Below are 21,905 nucleotides of genomic sequence, written 5' to 3'. Positions count from 1 at the left end.
TCCTAGCCTTTCAAGTCCATCCACACCTCCCTGAGACTGTCACCATTTCACACCCACAGGTCCCCTTAAAAGCTGGCTGGAAGCAGTGCTGCACCTCTGAGCAGTAAGGCTGGGTTGAGCTGCAAAGGATGACCACTGACATCACTAACACAAGAACCAAACGAACCAGCTGCTGCTATGGACCTGCTCTACTCAAAGATTTCAACTACATGAGTTCATCATACGCAAACTCAAACCAAGCTGCACTTACTCATGCTGCTTAATGACGAGCAGGGGAATGTGCAGACATGAAAAACATGTTAAAATTATCCTAAGTCTAGAAATGAAAAATATAAATTATGTGTAACACTACAGGATCTCATCAGCATCTTGGTGACTTACACAAACTCCAAAACCTCGACTACCCACTGAGTCTCCACGGAAGAGCCACTGGGACAGGCTTCACCAGTTTGCTTTCTATTTTTACTTTTTTAGGATGTGTATGTACACATTACACAGCCAGCATACCAGCAATGCAAACAAATACAGAGGACAAAGGCAGTATTTGTACAAGTAACGACCTGATGCTGAGCAGACTGGGATTTGCTCTGGGAACATCCCAAGCCCCTCAGGCAGCCGAGGCACAGGGAGCGGTCACACGGCGGCCGGGCGGTGCGGACCGGAACAGCCGCACACGGCGCCGCAGCCGGGCGGGACGCGACTCGCCCCGGGTCTCCGTCGGGCCGGGCCCGGTCGCCCCTCGCTCCGCCCGGGTTCCCCGGCGGCGGCCCCTTCCCGCGGGCCGGGCACGGCGCGGTGCAGGCGGCTCGGCGGGGCCCGCCCCGGCTGCCACGTCCCCGGGCGGTTTCGGGCGCCGGGCCGGGCCCCGCAGCCGGGCCGAGGGCGCGGCGGGGCGAGAGCGGGACGGGGCGCGGTCCCGGGAGCAGCCCCCGCCGCTCTCCCCTGCCCGGGCGGACCGTGCGCGGCCCGTCCCGCACTCACCTGCGTGTCGGCCGCCATCGTTCCGCCGCGACCCCGGAACCGGTAGCGGCTTCCGGGGCGGGCCCGGCGTCGCGGCGATGGGCGCTGCCCGCCCGGCCCGGGAGCCCCGGCCGCACCACGCGGGGAGCCGGAACGGAACGGGACGGGCGGCGGCTGCACCGCCCAGACGTGCTGCGGGCACGGCCTGCGCTCGGCCCGGCCGGGAGATCCGCGCTGCGGCCCCGAGAACAACCGCTCCCCTGCAGCACCCGGGCCGGGGCACAACCGCTCCCTGCCGTGCCCCGGCCCGAGAACCACCATCGCCCTGGAGCGCAGGGCCCCTCGGGTAACACCCTTCCCAAACCCCAGCTGATATGGAGACTACACCATCGATGCAGGCACACATGAAGGTGTAAAATAGCTTTTTATTTCTCCCATCGGGCCAACTCTGTCAGAGGCAGAGAGGGTGGCTGCTGTTAGTCAAAGAGACCAAATCCCATGTCCTCGTCAGACTCCTCCGACTCCTCCTTTGCTGCCTCCTTCGCTGGAGCAGCAGCAGCGGCAGCAGCAGGTGCAGCTGTTTCAGCCACCACAGGCATAGCTGCCACAAAAGCTGAGGGGTCTGCCAGGAAGGCCTTCACCTGTAAAAGCGGGGGGAAAAATGTGAACTCACAGGGAACAATAAATTTTGCAGGACTGAACCTTTGCAATTATAAAGGCAGCACCTGCAGCTTGTCAGAATCCAAACAGGTCCACTTATCAGTAGCAGATATGAAGAGCCAAAGACATTTCAGCTAAGCTTTCAGCCCCCAGGTAATCAGCTTTCTCCTGCCATTTGTACATAACATATGGAAAGAAGCAAGTGCCCCTTCTCCAGACACATCTCACACAGGTGTGTCCCAGTGTGGATGCCATGAGACAGAGAGAGAGAAATGGCAAGCGTTTCTCACAGCGGCTTGTGAGAACTTTTAGGGAGTTGGAAAGATGTGCTAACTTGTTGAGTATAAACAATATGCAGGTGGTCTTTTTCTACTTTATTTTTCTGTTCCTCTCAAGACAGTGTGTGAGAAAGATGTTTCTGTTAGTTAGCCAATAGAACAGAACCTATCGTACCACTCTATAAAAACCACGCGGTTCTGTATAAAGCTTTCTTTGCCTTTTCTACAATCCTGCCTCTCGCCTGTTCCTGCCTCAATCTCGGCGCAAGAGCGACATCCCAGTCCTCTCAAGCCAGGGGACATGCTGTGAATGTGCCTGGCTGCACTTCCAACACCCCTCTCTGCAGAGCTCAGAGCCAGCCATTACCTTTTCAGCCAGTGGGAAGGTGTAGTCAGTCTCCACAGCCACGGCCAGGACACGCTTGTAGCCATTGATGATGGAGTGGGGCACGGACGCGATGGTCGGGTACCCAATCTGCAGACAGATGCTGGCAACATTGCGAACACCCTGCAAAGAGACAAACTCGTGTTTCTGTGGTCTGAGAAATAACCTAGAAATCACAGCAGAGGATGGCCAGATGACAGCTTTTACACTGCCAACAGAAAAGAAAGTATGCAATGCACACAGGTAACAGCTCCAGTGAAATCAATGCATCAATATTTATAGGTCACTGATCTCTGCTCTCTGATAACAAATGACAGGACCAAAGAGAATGGCATAAAGCTGTGTCAGGGGAGTTTTAAGTGGAATAATAAGAAAAAGTTCTTCCCCCAGAGGGTGGCAGGGCACTGAACAGGCTCCCCATGGAATGTTCATGGCCCCAAGGCTGCCAGAGCTCAAGAAGTATTTGGACAATGCTCTCAGGCACAGGATACGACTGCTGGGGCGTTCTGTGCAGGGCCAGGAGTTGGACTTGATCCTTGTGGGGCCCTTCCAATTCAGGATATTCCATTATTTTAACTGGCCTCAAATAATTTCTGAAGCAGATTCAGATGAAGAATCCTACAGGAAGGTACTCCTTGACACACAGTTTCTCTGCTCCTGGCCCTGCAGGACCTCATGGAAAATACGGACAGGACACTTTGTTCTGGCAGTGCTGGCTCGCAGAACAGCGAGGGACAGGGCTGTGGCACTCACCTCCAGAAAGCGCTTGTGCAAGGTCTCCTCGGTGATGTCCAGCACTTCAGGGTTGTAAATGCTGCCATTATCAAAGACCTGCTGGATCACCAACCCAAAGGAGAACGGGGAGATGTTCAGCATGTTGAGCAGGGTGGCTTCGCTGGCACCCACTTTGTCTCCAGTCTTGATAAGCTGCACATCGCTCTGAGGAGATGAGGGAAAAGGAGTGAATACACACAAAGAAATTCCAGCACATCAAAGCAGTGGGACACAAACGCAGACAGTGGAACTGGAGGAGCAAATGAGCACAACCAACACACTCCACATTCAGGTCCACAATCAGAGAATGCCCCAGACCACATAAACAAGTCCAAGTCGGCCAGGAGAAAGGCAGCACCTTTCCTGCATTACCTACAGGTAGCTCACCTGCACGTTCCTCTGACAGAGCCTACCCCTGGGAAACCTGATGGAGAATTTAAATCCCCCCATGCTGCACATTGAAACCATGCCAGACACCCTCCTCCAGATCCCAAAGTGCAATGATCACACTGCTCATAAAGTATCTTGGCATTAATGAGAGCTTTGGCCTTCACAGCTCCCTCAGCTGCCACAATCAAGGCCTCCCACTAAAGGAACAACTTGAACAACTGCAACTCACTGACCAGAATTTCAATGGTTCCTCTGGAAATCTTTGTGGTGATGCCCAAGGCCTGGAAAAAGGAGGTCTTCTCAGGTCCAAGGCCTGTGTTCTGGGCTGGCACAGTCACATCACAAGGAGCGATGGCACCGGCACGGGCAGCAGCTGGCACCTGAGAGGGGGGAGACAAGAAGCCGCAAGAATGCTCACCCAGATCTTGTGGGATCACCTCCTCAGTGACATGCTTCTCCAGGAGAGAGAGCACACAGGCACACACAAGTGACGCAGCTGAACTTAAGCAGTCCCAACCCTTGAGGACTTCCTGTCCACCATGAAGACTCAGCTTTATTTTGTGTTCCACCTCAGCGTAAACATGCAGTGAGGGATGATCTCCCTTACCTTGTTAGCCAGGAGCATGTCCCGGATCTCAGTCAGATCCTCCTTAGTGAAGACAAAGCCCACATTCCCACGGATGTGAGGCAGCAGCCTGAAGAAAAGATAACCTTCAGTTTTACTCCTTAGACAACCTCCCCTCCTCCAGGACAGAGGACCCAGAAGTGCCCTCAGGCAGCATTACCCACTTTTCTAGAGCCAGGGTTATTCTCCAGATGACCACGAATAGCTTTGCGCATCATCGTGTTCTTCCCCATCAGCACAACAGCTTTTCCACGCAGGGACATCCGGATCTGCTGCATCTGCTTGGATCCCACGTTGTCTGCTCCCACAATGAAACATTTTGGGTAATCATCCAGGAGTTGCTACAGCAAAACAAACACTGTAACTATACAAAGAAATTCGGAGCAGTGCACAGAGCAGCATTAAAACGCAACACATTAAAACGTAAAAAAAGTCAGAAGTTTGAGAATGATGAGCTCCAAGTGAGGCTGGGTGTGCCACAGGCTGCATCTTTCACTCAGCCATCGAGCCACATCCCTGAACAAGTCTGCAAGCGCCACGGCAAATTCTCAGGAGGCCTGATCTGGACTATCTCACCTCTCTTCTTAGTGCCAGGAACTCGTTCAGACACCTCATAGCACTCACCTATCTCTCTTAAAAGCCCCCACAACCCAGCCCGCCCGGTTCTCGCTGCCCCGAGCCTGCCCGCGGCAGCGCCCCACGAGGGCTCCGAGCCGACACTCACGATGATTTTCATAAAATAGTTGGACTTCCACGTAGCCCTGTCTTCCCTGGGCATCTCGGCGGTGCTCCAAGGATCGCCCGGTGGGTTTAAAGACGAGCTGGGACCTGCCAGGAAGAAGAGCGGCTCAGGTGGGTCTCCACCCTTCCCCTCTCTCGGCCCTGGGGCCCAGCGCTCCCAACCCCATAGCCCGGCCGCGGCCCAGATCCAGATCCTGGTCCTGGTCTTGGTCCCGGTCCCGGTCCCGGTCCGCTCCCCTCAGCGCCGCCGCCCAGCCCCGCCCGGGTCCCGGAGCCGCCGCGCCGCGCCCGCACCTCCACGAGGGCTCCGGGAAAGAAGGGCCCCAGGGCGGGCTTGTCTCCTTTTATACCGCGGCTCACGACCAATCACTGAGCGCCGCGGCTCTGCCTGCCCTCAGCCCATTGGCTGCTCTCCGCGTCAATCATCCGCCGCTCTGCGGGAAGCGCGTGACGCCAGGGGAAGGCGGGAACGGTGCAGGAGAGCGCGCGGCCGGGCGCGCGTCGCCCCCTGGCGGCCGGAGGAGCGCACTGCCCCCCCCAGCCCTGAGGGGCCCGCCCGGGCTCCGCTCCCTCACAAACTCGAGGGCAGAAAACAACCACGACACAGACGTGACTATAATGGTAAAAATTTTATTGGCGTAACTGCAAGAATTTTAAATGGAGAGAGAAAAAAAAAGCGGAGTTAGAAGTTTACAAGGGAGGAAAGAATCAAATAATTGTCGACCCAGCGGAGCTTCCCCCAGCCCAGCCCAGCCATGATACGAAAGGCCTTCCCCAGGGATAGTGCCTGGCCCGGGGGGCACACACAACCCTCCCGGAGCACCCCCACAGCCCAACAGCGGCTGTGCTGCCCTAAAACCGCATCTGCACTGAACGAACAGGCATTTTGGACACCCACAGCGGCCGCAGCCACCACCAGGCATTATTTGGCAGAGTAGCATCGGTGTGGCATCCCAGCATATCAGACACCAGATGAAGGCAGAAGGTGAGTGTGACATCATCTCGCTTAAGCACTAAGGCCAGAGGAGCCTCCTCTCAGCACCGCACACCCCACACAGCACCCTGCACCCAGGTGTGCCACAAGTGTCACTGACAAAGCCTCAGCTAGCAGTGAGGTAGGTTAAAGAGTCCCCAGACAGGGAAACTGAGGCACAGGATTACACAGTTTGCAGGTGTCACACAAAGTGGCAGTGCCAGAAACATCTCACCCGTCTCCAGCATCTGCACACAACAGCTGTGTGTCCCCTCAGCGGCACCAAGGAAGTTGACCATTCCAGAGATAAACACAGGCACCTTAGGAACATCCATTTTAAGTCAAAGAGACTTACAAGATGAAAAGGCAAATGCACAAGGCCTCTTGCCTCAAGAATTTCCCAGAGCTGTGCTCAGCCCAGCTGACACAGCTCCAGTGCTCCCACAGCTCCCTCTGGCCTCACACCCACGCACTGAGGTTGGTTTGTTGGGGGAAATCCATGGGACAGTTTCAGTGACCTGAGCGGGGCAGCACAGCACCGTGATGAGGTTATGTGGGACAGTGACCCATGGGTTTCAGGGCTGGTTTCTGACACAGCCAGCCCTGGACTCCTATAATGCACCTGCTGAGCTGCAAACACAACCAGATGCCAATGGTGACAGAGCTGCAGCTCTCTGGAGCAGGAACTCCAAACACTGCTCCCAGGGCTGGCATGCCACTGGGAATTTCAGCACAGCCCTTCCCTCTTCGCAGCACCCTCCAGCCAGAGACCTAAAAGTGCTTTACCAAACATGAACTAGGTCTCACAATAACCTCACAAATCCAGGCTAAACTGCCCCCATTTTACAGATGGGGAAACTGAGGCACGGTAAGGTTTAGTGACTGGCCCAAAGCTGCACAGCTAGTCAGAACAGACTCTGTCTCCCAGTTTCTTCACCTCAGTCACAAGACCTTTCTTCCACAGAAAGAAAGGAGCACGTTCCCCAGGTAACCCTATTCTGGTTTCAGGCAGCTGAAGAAGAGAAACCCAGGTAAAAGAACTCCTTCCCCCATAGCATATTAAGACTCACTTTTAACATCCTGGAAGCTGGGCTTTGGGACAACGGCAGGTGATTCAAATACAGCAGTTTACAGATTACAATAAAAACCGAAATTATACTTTTAGGTGACCCAGAAGAGGAAAAAAACCCTCAAATCTATTCACAGTTCACCTGCCTGTGCTAGAGAAAAAAAAATACAAGTCATGTTCCCTTGCCCATAGATTCCAGCCCCTCCCAACCCGCAACAAAAAGGAAATATTGAATGTTAGTTAGGCTTAATAAAGCATTGAGATTACAGATGCAGTAAGCCAGCCCAACTGGCACACTGCCTAGAACAGCACAGCTTGATATAAAAGTTGCTTTCTTAAAATCACTTCAAAACCAATTTCTGTATAAGAGGATTAAAAGTAAATTAGATATGAATTCAAAATCAGTGTAGAAATCTACAGTTCTTATCAAAGACAGGATACAGTATTCACTTTGATAGTAAAACTCCAAGTGTGTCATGCACACCTGACCCCCACGACTCGTTATACCAGTAACAGTCAATATAAAAGGTTATTGCTGTAGCATCTCTCAGTAGAACATGTTTAACAAGAGCACAGAAAAGGGAAACACCAAGGGGCTGATGGGTCTCATTAGCAAACTGGAAGAAGAAAGGATATAAATTTAGGATTTTTTTTCCCTGGCTTCTTAAACCCTTCCTTCTAGCCACTCTTGTGACAGATTCAGGCCCTGATAGATGGGAGAGTTCCAGGCCAGATAAACACACGCACGTCACACTCGCTCATGACAGGGCTGGATGAAAAAGGCTGCTCTAACCTCTCTGCACCTGTGTTTAAAGAAGGGGTGATGCCTCTTCCTCTCCCAGGAGCAGCAGGTGAGGGGAGCAGATTCCCTGAGCTGGCCTGGGTGCCTATGGAGCTGCATGTCCCCACAGGAGAGCACAACAGTGCTGAGGGATGGCTGGGGCTTACCCCACCTCCTGCTCCAGTGTGCTGAGAGAAGGCATTGAGAAAGGGAGTAACAAACTAGGGGAAAAAAAAGGAAAAACACCCCACACAGTAACACCTTGATTCCTCTTAATTAAAAAAAGAGTAAGTGGTATAATCGCCTTACAGTGTAATGGAACTGGAGAGACCCTTGCAGGGTCTTGGCTGCCTGTGCTGATGCTCTAGTCTCAGCAAGTCACACACACCGTGTAACTCTGTGAGAAGAGCCAGGGTGGCACTGAGGTCACAGGGTGGCCTCACTGTGCCGTCACCCAGCACACGCGCAGGCAAAGCCTGAGAATGAGGTGTCAAAGCAGAGGGTTGTGTTGTCTGCAAGTGTCACCATTTGCTCAGAGAGCTGACACAGGCTGAAATCTACTGGCAAAGCCTCCTGCTGCCAGGAGGGGGCTGGGAAAATCTCCCTGTTAGAGCCCTCGAGCTAAGCTCAGCTGTCAGTCACACACACAGACACACACACCATAATGAGGGATCTCAGCCTCTCTCTTCTGAGACACAGCAAGGGCGTTCCAGTTTAATGGTCCATCTCATCTCTGGATCTACTGCCTCTCCATAGCAGCACTTCCCACCCCCCACCCCCTCCTCCCCTGCCTGGTAAGGTTCCTAAATCACAGTAATGTTCAGAGAGACAGAACTGCCAAGGGGGTGGCAGAAAGATGCTTGAGCGCCCATCTATAGTGCCTCTAACAGAAGAGCTTGAGGAAGCAGTTCTGGCAGTAGGGCTTGTCGTTCTGCTCCTTGAAGGTTCCTTTGTTGAGCTGCTTGAGGCAGAAGGCACAGACAAAGTGTTCTGGGTGGAATTTCTTGCCCATAGCAGTGATGCAGCGTCCTGTGATGGGCTTCTGGCAGCCGGAGCAGAGCGAGCCGCGGCGCTCGTGGTAATGCACCTCGCAGTAGGGCTGCCCGTCGTGCTCGAAGAAGCTGCCGTTGACAAACGGGGTGAAACATTCCTGCAGCAGGACAAAGCAAAGGGGACAGCTTGTATGAGAGGCTGGGGTGGTGGGGAGGGGCAGCTCCACAAGCATCCTCTGCTCTATGGCACAGCCCAACTCTGCTGTGGGCAGGTGAACTGCTGCCTTTCAGCACTGCAGTTATCCAGAGCCAAACTCTGTCCATCGGGAAGAGCTTCCAAAAAAAGACTGAGAAATGGACAGATACAGAAACAAGCAAGGGAATTAATCAGCTCCTTCACCCAGCTGGCTTCACTTCCACAAAGAAAATCCTAGGGATGAGTTTCCAGAAGTAGCCAGCCAGGAAAAAGGAGAACATTCCTGCCCTGAGATGGGAAACACTGCAGCACCTTTCCCTGGTTTTTTTTTCCTCACTCCAGCTTCCCCACAAGGGCAAGCAGAAAAAAGGACCAACAGACTTTCATGCAGCAGAATCCTGATGAGCATGGGACTGGTTCCAGCTGAGAAAATCAGGCACAATTCATCTTTATGAGTGACCTCTCCAGAATGGCTGGCATTAGGCAGGTACGCTGTGCAAAAGATTGTCCAGCCTGAAATATTTCCAGTTACACATGGGTCACTGCTGGGAGAAACTGTTTGTTCTATAGTGCTAATGATCTTGAATAGATAAGGAGAAGAGAATACACCAGCTATAATAAATGCTAATAAATGTCCAGAGCTGCTCCCTTCTCCCTCAGTGTCACGCAGCTCAGGACACTTCACTGCAGAACTTGCAATAGAAGCACCAACTATCCCCACCAGACTGGGGAGACTCCCACTTGTAAAAGTGGGAAACTGAGGCAGCAGAATAAGGGAGGGAGTTTAGGACATTCCCAGATTTACCAAATATATCAGTAGCAAGACCCAAAGGATCCAGTTTCCTGAACCCTGATTTTTGCTGTCCTCTTCTCCAGGGAGGACACTGAATATCACACACAGCTGGCTCCCAGCATGTGGACAGGACTCCAGCAAACAGCATGCAGAGCCACGGGCAGCTGAACACTTGCAGTACCAGGAGAATGCAGCTTGCCTGCAGCAAGTCCAAAACTTTACCAATGCTGACAGTTACTTCAGTCAGCAGAATAGCTGAAAAGTTTGCTCTGCTTTTGCAGAAACAGGAAGAGAATCACATCTTGGGGCCTGGAAGAAATCTGTTCTGGCCTCACTAATTCAGGCCGTGGCAGGGGGGAAGGAGAACAGAACTGCTTAATAAAGTTTCCATCTCTGCATGAGAAGGCATAGCCCCTCCAGCCCCAGTCAGGCACAGCTTCGGCCTCACTCTGCACACCACTGCAGGAGCCACAGACAGTCCCAACAGGTTGGTGACTGCTCTGAGCATCACAATAGGAATCAGCAGCTTGTGGTTCTGGCTGCTTGATCTGGTTTCTGCCTTCTCTCCTAGTCTAGGAAATAGTAGCTGATTTGGCTCATCTCTTGAGGATGGTAAGAGTTAATATTTGCAATGCTCTCTGAAAGAGTGCCAAGCATTTAATCTGCAGTATTCCTGTTTATTATGCCTGTTGTATGGAGCCTGCCACTATTTCATTGACTTGCATGTTTGTCTGAACAAGGTCACTCTCATTAGTTTACATTTTCAGATGGAGCATGGGAGGAATATCCTCAAAATCTGATTGCTGAGGCAAGTGCTCAGAGAGAAGCTTAGCTTATAATTATTTAAAGGTCACAGAAATATCTCTATCTGTGAGCCGCTGCAGAAGCCCATAGTTAAAGCTGGGAACAGAAAGAGCACAGCAACTCCAAAATTTAATATAAACAGACAGAGAACAAGAAGATGTTTGGTTGCTGGCATGTTTTTATGTTGGGGGGCTGGCTACCCTTCACTATCCCATAGACACCTTACCCTGATATGGGACCAGATGCCTCAGGGTGGAAACAAGAGGGGTCATACATCAGCAGCAAAGGACCTTGGGTTTCTTACCCGACAGACAAAGCACTCGGGGTGCCACAGGGTGTTCAAGGCAGAGATGTAGTTTTCCAGGATAGCCCGGGCACAGCCTCCACACTTGGGAGCAAACATATCAAAGTAGTCCTTGCGGCAATAGGCTTTGCCATCCTTCTCGTGAAATCCTGCCAGAAGAGAGGAGAGGCAAAGGAATCAGCTCCTCAACTTCACCTGTGGCCACACAACCTGTGCAGGGTAACCCATGTGGGTAGGATCACCCTTCCTCCTGCTAACACACAGAGCAGCCAGAGCTGTTTCTTGTTCTGTTCCCTTCCCATCCCAGCAGAGGCATGTTCTTCCTCCCTAGGGAGAACCCATTATTACTGGCACCATCCTTCCCCCATAAACAGCTCCCTTGGAACTCCAGTAGTTCCCCTGTGATGCCTCAGGCTGTACCCCAGAAGCAGCTCTGCCTCACTCCCTCATCTGCAGTTCAGAGGGGAGATTGCTTTCTCTTGGCATTAACCAGTAATACCTTCAGGTCCAAAGAAAGCTCCACACTGAGCACAGAAAAAGTGTTCAGGGTGCCATGTCCTGTCCAAAGCCGTCACCACTTTCTGTTGAGAAGAAAACACAAAGTGCAGGTCATGTAAATGACTTGGAGGTGAGTAATGGGGGCTGGAGAGAGGACACATGAACGTTGGTGCTGACAAGAGCAAGCATTAAAATAGACTGTCCTTTAGAGAGCAGAGTCAATCTGCCCCTGCCTCTGGCTCGCTCAGGCTTTCCCACTGCACACTTTTTTTTACCCTAAAAGGATCTTAGGCACTGCTTCCTCCCTTACACAGGGCTCCACCCAGTCTCAAGGACCAGCACTTTTGCCTGTTACCACAGGCTACCAACAACAAAAGCTGAGGAATCATTACCAGAACGATGGAGCAATGTGGGGTTCTGAAGAAACTTCAGCAAAGGTAAGAGGGATCAATTCCACTCACTAGTGTAAGAATTTGACTGTGCCAAGTTGTTTCCCCTTCAAAGGAAGGCCAGAACAACTACAGAAATCCCTGAACAAAACCTTCCACCCAGGATACATGGGTGAAGTGGAATTTTAACATCTAGGCCTGCAGCAACTTGCCAGCACCGTGACTCCCCCAAGGAACTCACATCAAGGATGGGCCCGTTGCAGTAATAGCAGCGAGGAGAGAAGAGGTTGTGATAGTCCTTCTCGCAGTAGGGCTGCCCATCCCGCTCAAAGAAGTTCCGAGAGCCAATCTCCTCCTGGCAGTGGGTGCAGACGAAGTGCTCAGGGTGCCAGGTTTTCCCCATGGCTGTAACTACCTGTTGGGAAAACAGATTTTGGAGAACAACTCTTATCTCTCCCTCCCCTAGACCACATGACAAGATACCAGCTGGAGGTCAGCAAGAATGACAAGTTCTACTACTCAAGTGAGCCCTGGACTGGGGTAGCATGAAAACTGAATTACCTATCATCTCAGGAGAGGGCAGTCCCTCAGGGGCAGGGTAGAGGTCACTGGAGGAGCTTACAGCGTACCTAGCCAGTGGATAAATAGAGTACTTCAGTTTCTCCAGCATCTCCAGTCTCTCCAGCCTCATGAAACAGCCCTCCCCGTTACTCCCAGCTGCAGCCCAAGGTCCAGCAATGAGGCAGCACCTTCAACTCACCTGCCCAGCAATAGGCTTCTTGCAGGCTCCACAGACACCTTTGGCAACTGTAGCTACACCCAGTTTATTCAGGTCTGACTGAAGACTTCCCAGCATGGTATCCAGCTGACTGCCAGGCTTGGAGGCTGTGGATGGAGGGGAGCTGCTCCCGGCTTTTCCCTGCGCCATGAACTGCAGGTAAGACAAAACAAATACTATAAGGGGAATGCTGCTATGCTTATCAGATAAATGCCTGCTGTTGCTGCCAGTGACTCCCCTGCAGAGACAGACAGGAGTCAGTTACGCTCTCTGAAGAAGCTGGCGAGAGCCAGGATCAAGTACACACATGTATTCTGCCCATGCAGAGACAAGCAGAGAACTGAGATACGTAACAGCAGAGCTGTGAATTGAGATTTTGATTTTCTTTCACTGCACATAAGCAATAGTCACCAGCATATCCCAGGCACTCAGTACAGTGCTCTCTAAGCCTCTGCCAAAAATCTCCCTTTACCTCATCAGTTCCTGGCCAGCTGACAAAGCAGACGCCATCCAGAGGGCCCCTTCTCCTTGACCTCTCTCCATTCCTACACTCTTGCTCTCAGTTGTCTCTCCTCTCTGATAGAGATGCTCTTCTCTCCCTCACCTCATCTCATCTCATCTCCCTTTCAGCTAGAAAATTTTCTCCCTTTGCACCACCATCTGCACATCTGTTTGCCAAGTCTCACTCTCAGGTGATTCTCACCCTGTGCCTGAGCTAAGCACTGGAAGCAGGAAGGAAGGAACTCCCTCCCAGCTGGCTGCTGTTTACCTACAGAGAGGGCAGTGCATCCCCAGCAGACAGGGCTGCTAGGTGTAGTGTAGTTGGAAATGCACCAGTGGGGGGAAGGGGATTTGGATGCTTGTCTCAGAGGCCATTTCTGAAACTCACACCACCTCAGCACACACAGCTTGGAAAGGCTTCCAGAAGAGGGGAGAAATGTTTTACTGAAGTTTGTAATTTATAAACAAAGCATTATGTTCTCCTTGGCCACCACAGCCCCCTTTACAGACAAACCCCAGCAAGAATATAGAGATTATTTTAGCTGACTTGGCACTGCCATAGCTACTGTCAGGTTTAGGGACACACAAAGAAGTTGGGTTTAGAGCACGTTTTGTTTTACTAAGAGAGTAAATTAAAACAGACAAAATCTATGCTATGAACAACCCACCAGCCTGCTGCCAGCATAGCCAAAGGAGCAAGGACATGCTGAAGTGTTCCAAGCCTTGGCAGACCCTGCCCTCCCAGCCACAGGAGGAGCTCTATTCCCTGTGCTGCAGCTGCTTGTCCTTGCAGTTGACCAGTTTATTCAATGATAAATCCTGGTTTCTGCTCATTTGTATAAACGTTCTCATGACACACATAATTTAGTTGCTTATCCACACACTCCCCAGCCTTGCCTCACATGCAGTGTGATTCCCAATGGATCCTAACACACAGCTTTTCCCCTCCTCTTTCAACTTACCTCTCCTAGTCCAGCAGCACAGAGCAGCCCCATCACACCCCAACATAGCCTAAAACAAACCCTTCACCACACAACACACATTTGCTACCAAAAACTGTTACAGTGCCTGCCTCCAAAGCACACACACACCTGCAAGGACACTCTCACAGAGAGACAACAGGTGTTTGGAGACAAAGCCTGTCCAGAGCCCCAGGATAAAGCCCAGGCTTCCTGCATGGTGCAGCAGGAAGAAAAGGGCTGCACTGTGTGGAAAGAATCACAGCTTCTCTTGCTCTAGCTAGGCGTTATGGCCACACAGGGCAGGCGCAGATGCCACACACAAGTGATAAATACCATCCAGGGAGAAAGGAGATGAGATGAATTCAACATGTAGCAACAGAGCACTTCACACTTGTAGTGACCTGGAGGGAGCACACAGTCCTGCCAGTCACAGCTGACCCCAGAGCAGGCACAAATACCTGTGCACACCTCCATTTCTAGCTACCCTGGCCATCCAGCCCTCCTGACAGCTCACAAATGAGTCTCCACCTTAAAGAGGTTTGTTTCCACCTCCTGTACATAATCCATGCTGTTTGTAGGGGACACTCAGCACATCATCCTCATGCAAACTGATCATGCAAAGGCCCTTCAAACTCCCACCCTTAACCCATGAGATTTGCCATCACTCAAGTTCAGAAAGGAGCTCTATGAGTAGCAAACCACGCAATACAGGATATTATCCACATTAACAGTGCTGGGAGCTCCAGGAGCAGATCCCAGCACACTCATCAACCAAGGAGCACACACCATGCTGAGGAAACAGAAAGGGGATCCTGCCTTGTCAGGGGCTGTGGGGGCCTGGGGTGCAGGAGCAGCCAACAGACTGGCACTGCAGACTAGGGGAGGAGCAGAGGTCACCTGGAAAGTACAACAGGTCAATTTGCAGAGATGTTCCTTGCTCACTGCTTTAGAGCTGTACACTAACACTGTACACTAACACTGCACTGCACATATACGTTAAGACTCCCCACCATCCTGGAGCTACAGCCCTTCCCTGGCAGGAGATGCAGAACCCAGGTCTTGACCATGCCATCTCCTCCCCCAAACCCACTCATACAGTGGGCACCTGCCTAAAAGGGCAAACACAGGAAGGATTGCTGAGTTGCTCCTTCCAGTATGCATGTTCTGCCATCTTTTACTCCCCCCACTTCAGAGAGATTGTGGCAGGGAGAGCTCCAGACTGTGTTTCAGAGTTACCTTAATCTCAGAGGGAAATGAGAGTCCCTGCTGCATGAAGTGCCTGTCAGGACACACAGGACCCACATATTCCAGCAAGTTATTGCACAGATATGTACTGTGCAGTACTACAGCTGGGATTAGATACTGTCCATGAGTCCTCCCTCCCACTCAGCAGTTCAAACCAGCCTTTACCTGACCACTGTATCTATTGAGCTGTCAAATTACAAGCAGTAGTTGGATTGGAAAATACTGCTAAAGACACAAATCAGAATAGAGAAGCCTGCCTGCATTTCTGGGAAGAAAGCTTCATCTTCAGTCTGACAGCCAACAGAGACAACTGCCTTGGTGCTAGGAGTCCAGGTCTGGGGAGAACAGGAATGTTTGGGATCTTCATTAGGAGGGGTGCCCACAACAGAAACCTCATGATAATCATTATCAGAAGCTTCCCACTGGAAGAGAGGCTGGGGAGCCAAGCTGAAGGAAGAGGAAGAGGCTGGACTAGGAGCTGGGGTAGATGACACAGAGGAAGGCTGAAGTGGGAGCGAGAGAAGAGATGCAGGGCCAGAGGCAGGAGAAGGAGCAGCATTAGTAGGGACTATCTTTGCAGCTTCTTTGGAAGGCTGGAGATGGGAAGAGACTGGAACAGAGATTGTCCTCCTGGAGAGGAGTGGGGATTCTGGAGGAAAAATCACCTAGAAAGACATGGAGGAAGAAGAAAGGCGAATAAATCCAAAGAGGAACCAACAAGCACTTCCTTTAACAGGAAGGCTGGCTGCTACCATTATGTTTATCTAAGGGGGAAAAGCAGCAAGAAGGAGTAGGGAGCCACAAAAGGTGCTGCTCTTTGTAGCTTAAGGAAGAGCACCATTTTACTCATCCCCAGAAAGGCCTGCACAAGTACAGCACTGGGCAAAACAAAGCACGCCTGTGTGTCAGGTTTCCCAGTGGGGTTTTAAAAATAATCCTCACATGGACATTTGAGATGTGATAGCAGCAAACTGCATCAACAGATACCATAAGCAGCTCCCTCAGATCCCACTCCAGTTCTTAAACATCCAGAACTAGGACCCTGTGCTGCTTTCCCTCTCAGGCCAGACGAGGGTGAATAGTTACTTCTTCACTTTGTGTTGTTTAGGATGCTCAGAAACTCAATCTGCACCTCTACACAATGCAATCTGGACAGAGGGACAAGCTGGAATTTCCCAGCACGTGTGACCCTGCTTTCTACCTTCTCTACTTGCTGTTCACCATTTTGCTCTTCCCCCCGGGGCCTGGCAGTGACAATGACCCCCTCTGTCAGCCAGGCATCCTGGCTCTGCCATTCTTCCTGCTCCTGGTTATCGATGCCCAGTCTGTCCTGAAGCTCCTCAATCAAGCGATCTTGGGACTCAGTCTTGTGGAATATGGCGGGACCTAGTTTACGTCTTGGAGAGAGGTCCCGAGACATTGGATGCACATTCGCAGTCTCTTTTGTCCTCTTGATTAAAGATTTTATCTAAATGACAAAGGCAATAGTATCAGCAGAGAAGAGCAAAGTCAGAGCAAGCCCCAAGATGCAACAGCACAAACTCAAAGACATTAGTGACAATTCTGAGCAGGAAGAGTGATGGCATTTATTCCACAATGCCAAAATTCCTCTTGGCACAGCCCAGAACAGTGACTCAGTGCAAGGAAAAACCGTGTAAGGATAATCACAGCAGCCAAAAATAACTGTCTAGAAAAGGAAGGGAAAGATTAACCAGTGGGAAGCCAAGATAGGAGGTGCAGCATGAGCACTCCACTGAGCATTACAGAAACCTCAGCATCACAAGGGCACAGAGCTGTGCCTCTGCGTTTGCCCTTGACAGGCACAAGGCTCTTGGTCAGAGATGTCTGGTGCACAAAGTGTACTTCCAGCACAGAAAGGAACACTGACAGCTTCAGTAATGAGACCTAAAACAGTAAACAGAGCAGAGGAGCTGCCATCCCAATCAGTAGCATGAAACAGCCCTTTCAGCTTTTTGGAGGTCTCTGTGGACTGAGCCTTACCCCAGTTAGGGAATAAAAGTCCACTTCACAAGGAAGTCCCTACAAGCTGCCATGTTCTGTGCTGCTGAATCACATGCAGGAGAGACCACAAGATAAAGCTGGTGGTTGTGAAGCCCTGTGACATGCAGCTGTCAGTGACACCACTCAAGAGCTCGTGCTGTTAGTGGGGTGAGCCCAGCACACTCACTGCATGCACACACTGTGAGTGTGCTGGCAGAACAGTCCGGGCTAGGACTCGCCCTACTCCTACATTCACCCAGTGCCTGCCTGGCCTGACGCAGAAATCCTCTCAATGGGTGGTTTGGAGACACATGGCAGATCCCATTCAGCCTTCCCAAAGGTTTCAGGAGACTCCGGAGTGACTGCAGAGCTTCTGAATTGCTCCTTTTCCTGTTCTCCTCTGGCCTTGTTCGTGTTAGCAGTACCTGCCTTCCTAGGAGTTCTGTCTCTGCCCTGCCTCTTCTTGCCCACATCAGGACAGTGGTGTACCTTGGTTTCACATGGCACTTCAGCTTTTAGCTCCTGTCCTTGCTTTGCTACAAAGCCCAACTGGTTTTTAGTGTCTGGGAACACATCCCACCGATCCAGGGCAACAAAAGAAGGTTCATTAACAGAATCCAAAACACTGTCATTCTTTGCATGCACCTCTGGCACATGTGCAGGCAGCTCCAGGGGCCACAGCTCATCTAAAGCTGCTTCCACACTTCTGCCCTGGGAGGAAAGAGCTGAGTTGTCCCTGAGTGCTCCCTGCTGATGCAGCTCCTTGGCTATCTGCCCCTTCTTTGAAATGGGTACACTTGAGATTTTGGGGTCAGTTCTCTGCTCCTTCTTCTCAGTCTCTTTTGCCACATCATACCCTAAGCCCCATGCCTCCACATCAGCAGACCTACAGAGAAGCTCCACACTGGAAGCTGACACAGCCTGGGAAGTATTTCTGGAAGAGTCAGGCTTTCTGTTCAGCTGAACTAAGCTGGCAGAGGCCACTTGCTCCCCACGAGTAGCATAACCAGAGGAGCTCCGTGGTGGGGGCACAGGGACAGCCTGTGCTAAATGGGGCACAGGTGGAGGACCAGCAGGGTGCCCTGACAAAGGCAGAACTGTGGTGTCACTGCCTTCCTCAATGCAGGTGTCTGCTGGGGGGACAGATGTTGGCACTGTTGAGTCCCCACTGTGACTTGCAGAAGGGTATTTGCAATGGGACAGCACTGTTAAACTGTGAGGAGTGTTGCTGGAGTCTGCATTTGCTGAACTGGGAACCGGTTCTAGGGAAGATTCAGAAATCAGAGACATAGTGGAACTAGTCTGCAAAAGAAGAGATAGAAGGAATAAGGAGAGAAAAAGATAATGACAGAGATAAGGAGAAGAAAAAAAAGGCACAAAATTAAGCATTATAAGAATCATGTCTCCCAATCAAAAAGCCATGTTGACCCAAATTCTTACTTCCAAGATTAAGGAAGAAAAATGAAACAACAAAGAGCAGAACCAGTATGACATTGTACTGATCTTCACAAGTTCTACAGTCACTGGGATCCTTTTCCTGGGCCCTCCTCCTCAGTGACAGCTCAGTGTTCACCTGCAGCTGTGATAGGGACGTGGCATGGCCACTGCCACTGCTGGGAAGCCGGCCCCAAACCCAGGAGTGTCTCGACTGGGAATAAAGGTCACGTAAACTTACTCAGTCAGACATGTAAATTTTGTATTCCAAAGCTGCAAAAATTCAATCAATGAATAGAACAAAGCATGACATTTTCTTCTTGATACACTTAATAAAATGCTCCAGTTGGCTGAATTCATGGCAATGAAAACAAAGCTTTAGGGCATTCACAGCAAGAGCAGATGACATGGGCTTTGTTCTATTCACATCACTAATCTCACCTTGGAAGTGACACACACTGAATCTATACGAGCTTGTCAGTCATTCCATGCCCGTGTGAGCATTGCTTAGGTGGCAGATTAGCCTCTTCCCCTTAGGCCAAAGACTCCACATTGACATTGTAATAAAATCAGTATTAATTTTGATCCAAAAAACATTCTAAGAAGAGCAATTAATACATAGGTTTTGGTTTTCCTTGACTTACAGGATCTTTTGAAAACAAAAATCATGGGTCCTTCTTTCCCCACTTCCAGTGGTTCCTGACTAAACTCTAGGAGACAAAGTATTACTATTCCTTTTTCTTAGAAAGGGAGACTCAGAACAGCAACTTGGACAACCTAAGACCAAGACTGTGCCTTCTCAGTTTTAAAAATGTACCCACAGAGGATTTCCAAATCCAAGAGCTATCAAGACCTGCTCTGACTCTTCATCATATTTTCCAGAGAAGCCTAAAGAAGTCAGATGCTTATGCTCTGAGGTGGAAGGGCACATAACTTCCTAAGCCCCACATATGCTACCTCAGTCTCCACTTACCTTTCTGAGATACTTATCATGAAAAACATTATATCATTAACCAGAACATGTACAAGACCTGTCAGTAAATGGAAGAATAATAACCTTCAGCTGACCTGAGCTCCTGCCATGCTGAGGGGCCAGGAGCTGGCACACATGCACACACTTGCCAAGTCACACCAGTAGTGCTACAAGGAGACTGTTCTCAGAAAGGAAAGAGCAACGAGAGACCCAATTTCATTACAGATTGCTCTTCCCTTCCAGTAGCACAGCCAGGCTACTGTGACCACAGTCACAGCTGAGAGGAAAATGACTAACCAGTATATTAAAATGAGGGAATATCCCAGTATGCCCTCTCCCTGACTTTTGCCTAAGCTGGGTACACCTGTAAAAGTAACCTGGTTTGATGCTGAGCTTCACATTTGGTTTCCAGACTTCCTAAAATGAAATCAGTCACTTTCAAGGCAAGAATAACATTTTGCTCAAACAGTAGTTTCAACATACTGAAACCATACTAATTCCAAAATAAGAGCGATGGGTGAGCACTCTACAATAACAGCACAGTTAACTACAAGTATCCAGCTATGCAGTAAGCAGGCATCACATTACACAGAAATGGGTAAAAAACAAGTGCATTAAGTAATCTCGGTGCCTGATGACTGATTAACCAGATAACCAAAATCAAATGGATTCTGTAAGCAAAAAGAGGGGCAACAAATTAGGGAGAGCAAAATATAATAAAAGGGTAATGTATCATCACCTTTTACTCAAGGGTACAAGGCAAATCAAGCACCAGTGCCCTCCACTCCTCCCATCCTCATCTATTGCAACTTCTATAAATTCCAACTAATTACACATCATATTTGGAGTTTTATCCTATATCCTGCAGTCACACACAGGTCTGATACTCCAAGAGCAGCTTTTCATATTCCACCTTTGCAAGGACTCCCCTTGTCTCCCTTATATTCTGACACTGGTATACAGTAGAATACATTTTTACAGCCCAGTTAACACTCCCAGCTGGCACAAACAGAAGAGGTATAACTAAACAAAAAGGACTGAAGGGAAAATGAAGCAACCTGGACAACAGGAGAAAAGGAAAGTAACTTAAAAACAGTCAATGACATCATTAGCAAAAGGGAAATGATCACAGAAGCCATGTTTCTTGTGTTCCAGGAAGAATGTTTAGGAACAGATGAGCTCAATGCTTCACAAAAATACCATTGCTGTGCTTAATAAAGCCCAAATCTTAACATCTTGCTGCATTTCAATTTGGTCTCTGAGGTCAACTGAAAACTAAGCCAGGAAGGGAGGTGGTGTTAGCCACAGCAGCTCATCTCTATCACACGGGTTTTAGTGGAGATTCTAAAGCTTCTCAAGAGTGCAAAGTACTGAACACCCACACTTAAAAATGTCCACTCCCTGTTCTCACCAAAGAAACCTGTGCTGGGCAAGGTCATTGTCAGCTGCCAAGAGCTCACCTGGGAGCAAAGGCTGGGCCACAGCCTGAGCTAGTTCCTGATAAAAGCAGCAGGGGCACAAGGCCAGAGCGCTCAGCTCCCTCAGCACACGGAAGGAGCAGGGCACGGAATGCCAGAAGCACAAGTGGGAACTCTCTCCAGCTTCACAGCACTGCAGTCTTTCAAACAGGCTGAACAGAGCTTGTGGCTACCCTGCACTACACCCTAGGACCTCAGAAGGAGAAAAAAGGCAACACTAAGGTGCCCACATTTGCGACTGACTAAACACACACTACAGTAAGTCTCGAGAAAATACTGAGGAACTCACAGATTCTCATTGATTTAGGTGCATGTGCCAGGAATGGCAGACTGAATTCCATTCCAGCAAGCACAGGGCAAGTGAAGCTTCTCAGAACACGTGTGCTCAGTGCTAGGTTCTGAACTCAAACACTTGTCACAACTCTGGGTATTGTACTGATCTCCATGGGACCCACCAAGCACAGAAAGAACAGCAAACAGCAAAAGCTGTCACTACATGTTCTGTACCTCTCCTCACAAAACACTGCTCAGCTCTGGCTGCCCCACCTAGTATCATCTAGGAGGGGATGGAGTTCAGCACAGACAAGAAATCCCAAGCATCCAGCAGAGTCTTTCATACAGGAATAAAACAGAGAGTTAGGAACTGATTTAGGATCAGAAATCAGATAGGTATGTAAAAAAGGCAAACCTAACAAAGACATATTTGCTTTCTCCACCTCTCTCAGAAGAAATCCAAGTCAACAGTTCAGTAAAACTATAAGCAAAGCAGCTGAAAGTAGAAAGTGAGGAAGTATTTTTCATTTTACCAGTATGGGTAAATGAAATCCCATGAGAACAACCTCCATAGTTCATCATCTAGTGCAGGAGTGGTAACACACCCACATGAATAAAGAAAAAGTTATTCAAGTACATATGCTGACA

General features: G+C 50.1%; 3 protein-coding genes across 4 annotated transcripts in view; all 3 read right to left on the bottom strand.

Moving 5' to 3' along the window:
- Nucleotides 1-1,010, bottom strand: part of GCN1 (GCN1 activator of EIF2AK4) — a 38,432-nt gene extending 37,422 nt beyond the window's left edge. Inside the window, exon 1 of one of the 2 annotated variants that reach the window (XM_030958717.1) lies at nucleotides 982-1,010. In XM_030958717.1, coding sequence (XP_030814577.1) covers nucleotides 982-999 — 18 coding nt within the window. In that variant the 5' untranslated portion in view covers nucleotides 1,000-1,010. The remainder of the gene's footprint in view (nucleotides 1-981) is intronic. The other variant, XM_030958716.1, reaches the window with a different exon arrangement.
- A 355-nt stretch (nucleotides 1,011-1,365) lies between these two features.
- RPLP0 (ribosomal protein lateral stalk subunit P0) lies at nucleotides 1,366-5,170 on the bottom strand. Its single transcript, XM_030958611.1, is given in 9 exon segments — nucleotides 1,366-1,601; nucleotides 2,266-2,406; nucleotides 3,037-3,222; nucleotides 3,681-3,827; nucleotides 4,055-4,142; nucleotides 4,237-4,247; nucleotides 4,249-4,413; nucleotides 4,797-4,900; nucleotides 5,108-5,170. Coding segments are annotated over 8 exon segments (957 nt in total). The 5' UTR covers nucleotides 4,851-4,900; nucleotides 5,108-5,170; the 3' UTR covers nucleotides 1,366-1,436.
- Nucleotides 5,171-5,427: 257 nt separating this feature from the next.
- PXN (paxillin) overlaps nucleotides 5,428-21,905 on the bottom strand; it is a 45,009-nt gene continuing 28,531 nt past the window's right edge. Inside the window, exons 7-11 of the mRNA XM_030958799.1 lie at nucleotides 12,373-12,543; nucleotides 11,854-12,027; nucleotides 11,225-11,306; nucleotides 10,726-10,874; nucleotides 5,428-8,786 (exon numbers count right to left, since the gene is read on the bottom strand). Of these exons, the coding sequence (XP_030814659.1) occupies nucleotides 8,520-8,786; nucleotides 10,726-10,874; nucleotides 11,225-11,306; nucleotides 11,854-12,027; nucleotides 12,373-12,543 (843 nt within the window). The 3' untranslated portion in view covers nucleotides 5,428-8,519. The remainder of the gene's footprint in view (nucleotides 8,787-10,725; nucleotides 10,875-11,224; nucleotides 11,307-11,853; nucleotides 12,028-12,372; nucleotides 12,544-21,905) is intronic.

The sequence above is a fragment of the Camarhynchus parvulus genome, chromosome 15 (genome assembly GCF_901933205.1).
Source record: "Camarhynchus parvulus chromosome 15, STF_HiC, whole genome shotgun sequence".
In the NCBI taxonomy this organism is placed as follows: Eukaryota; Metazoa; Chordata; class Aves; order Passeriformes; family Thraupidae; genus Camarhynchus; species Camarhynchus parvulus.
This window is presented reverse-complemented; position numbering and strand designations above follow the sequence as displayed.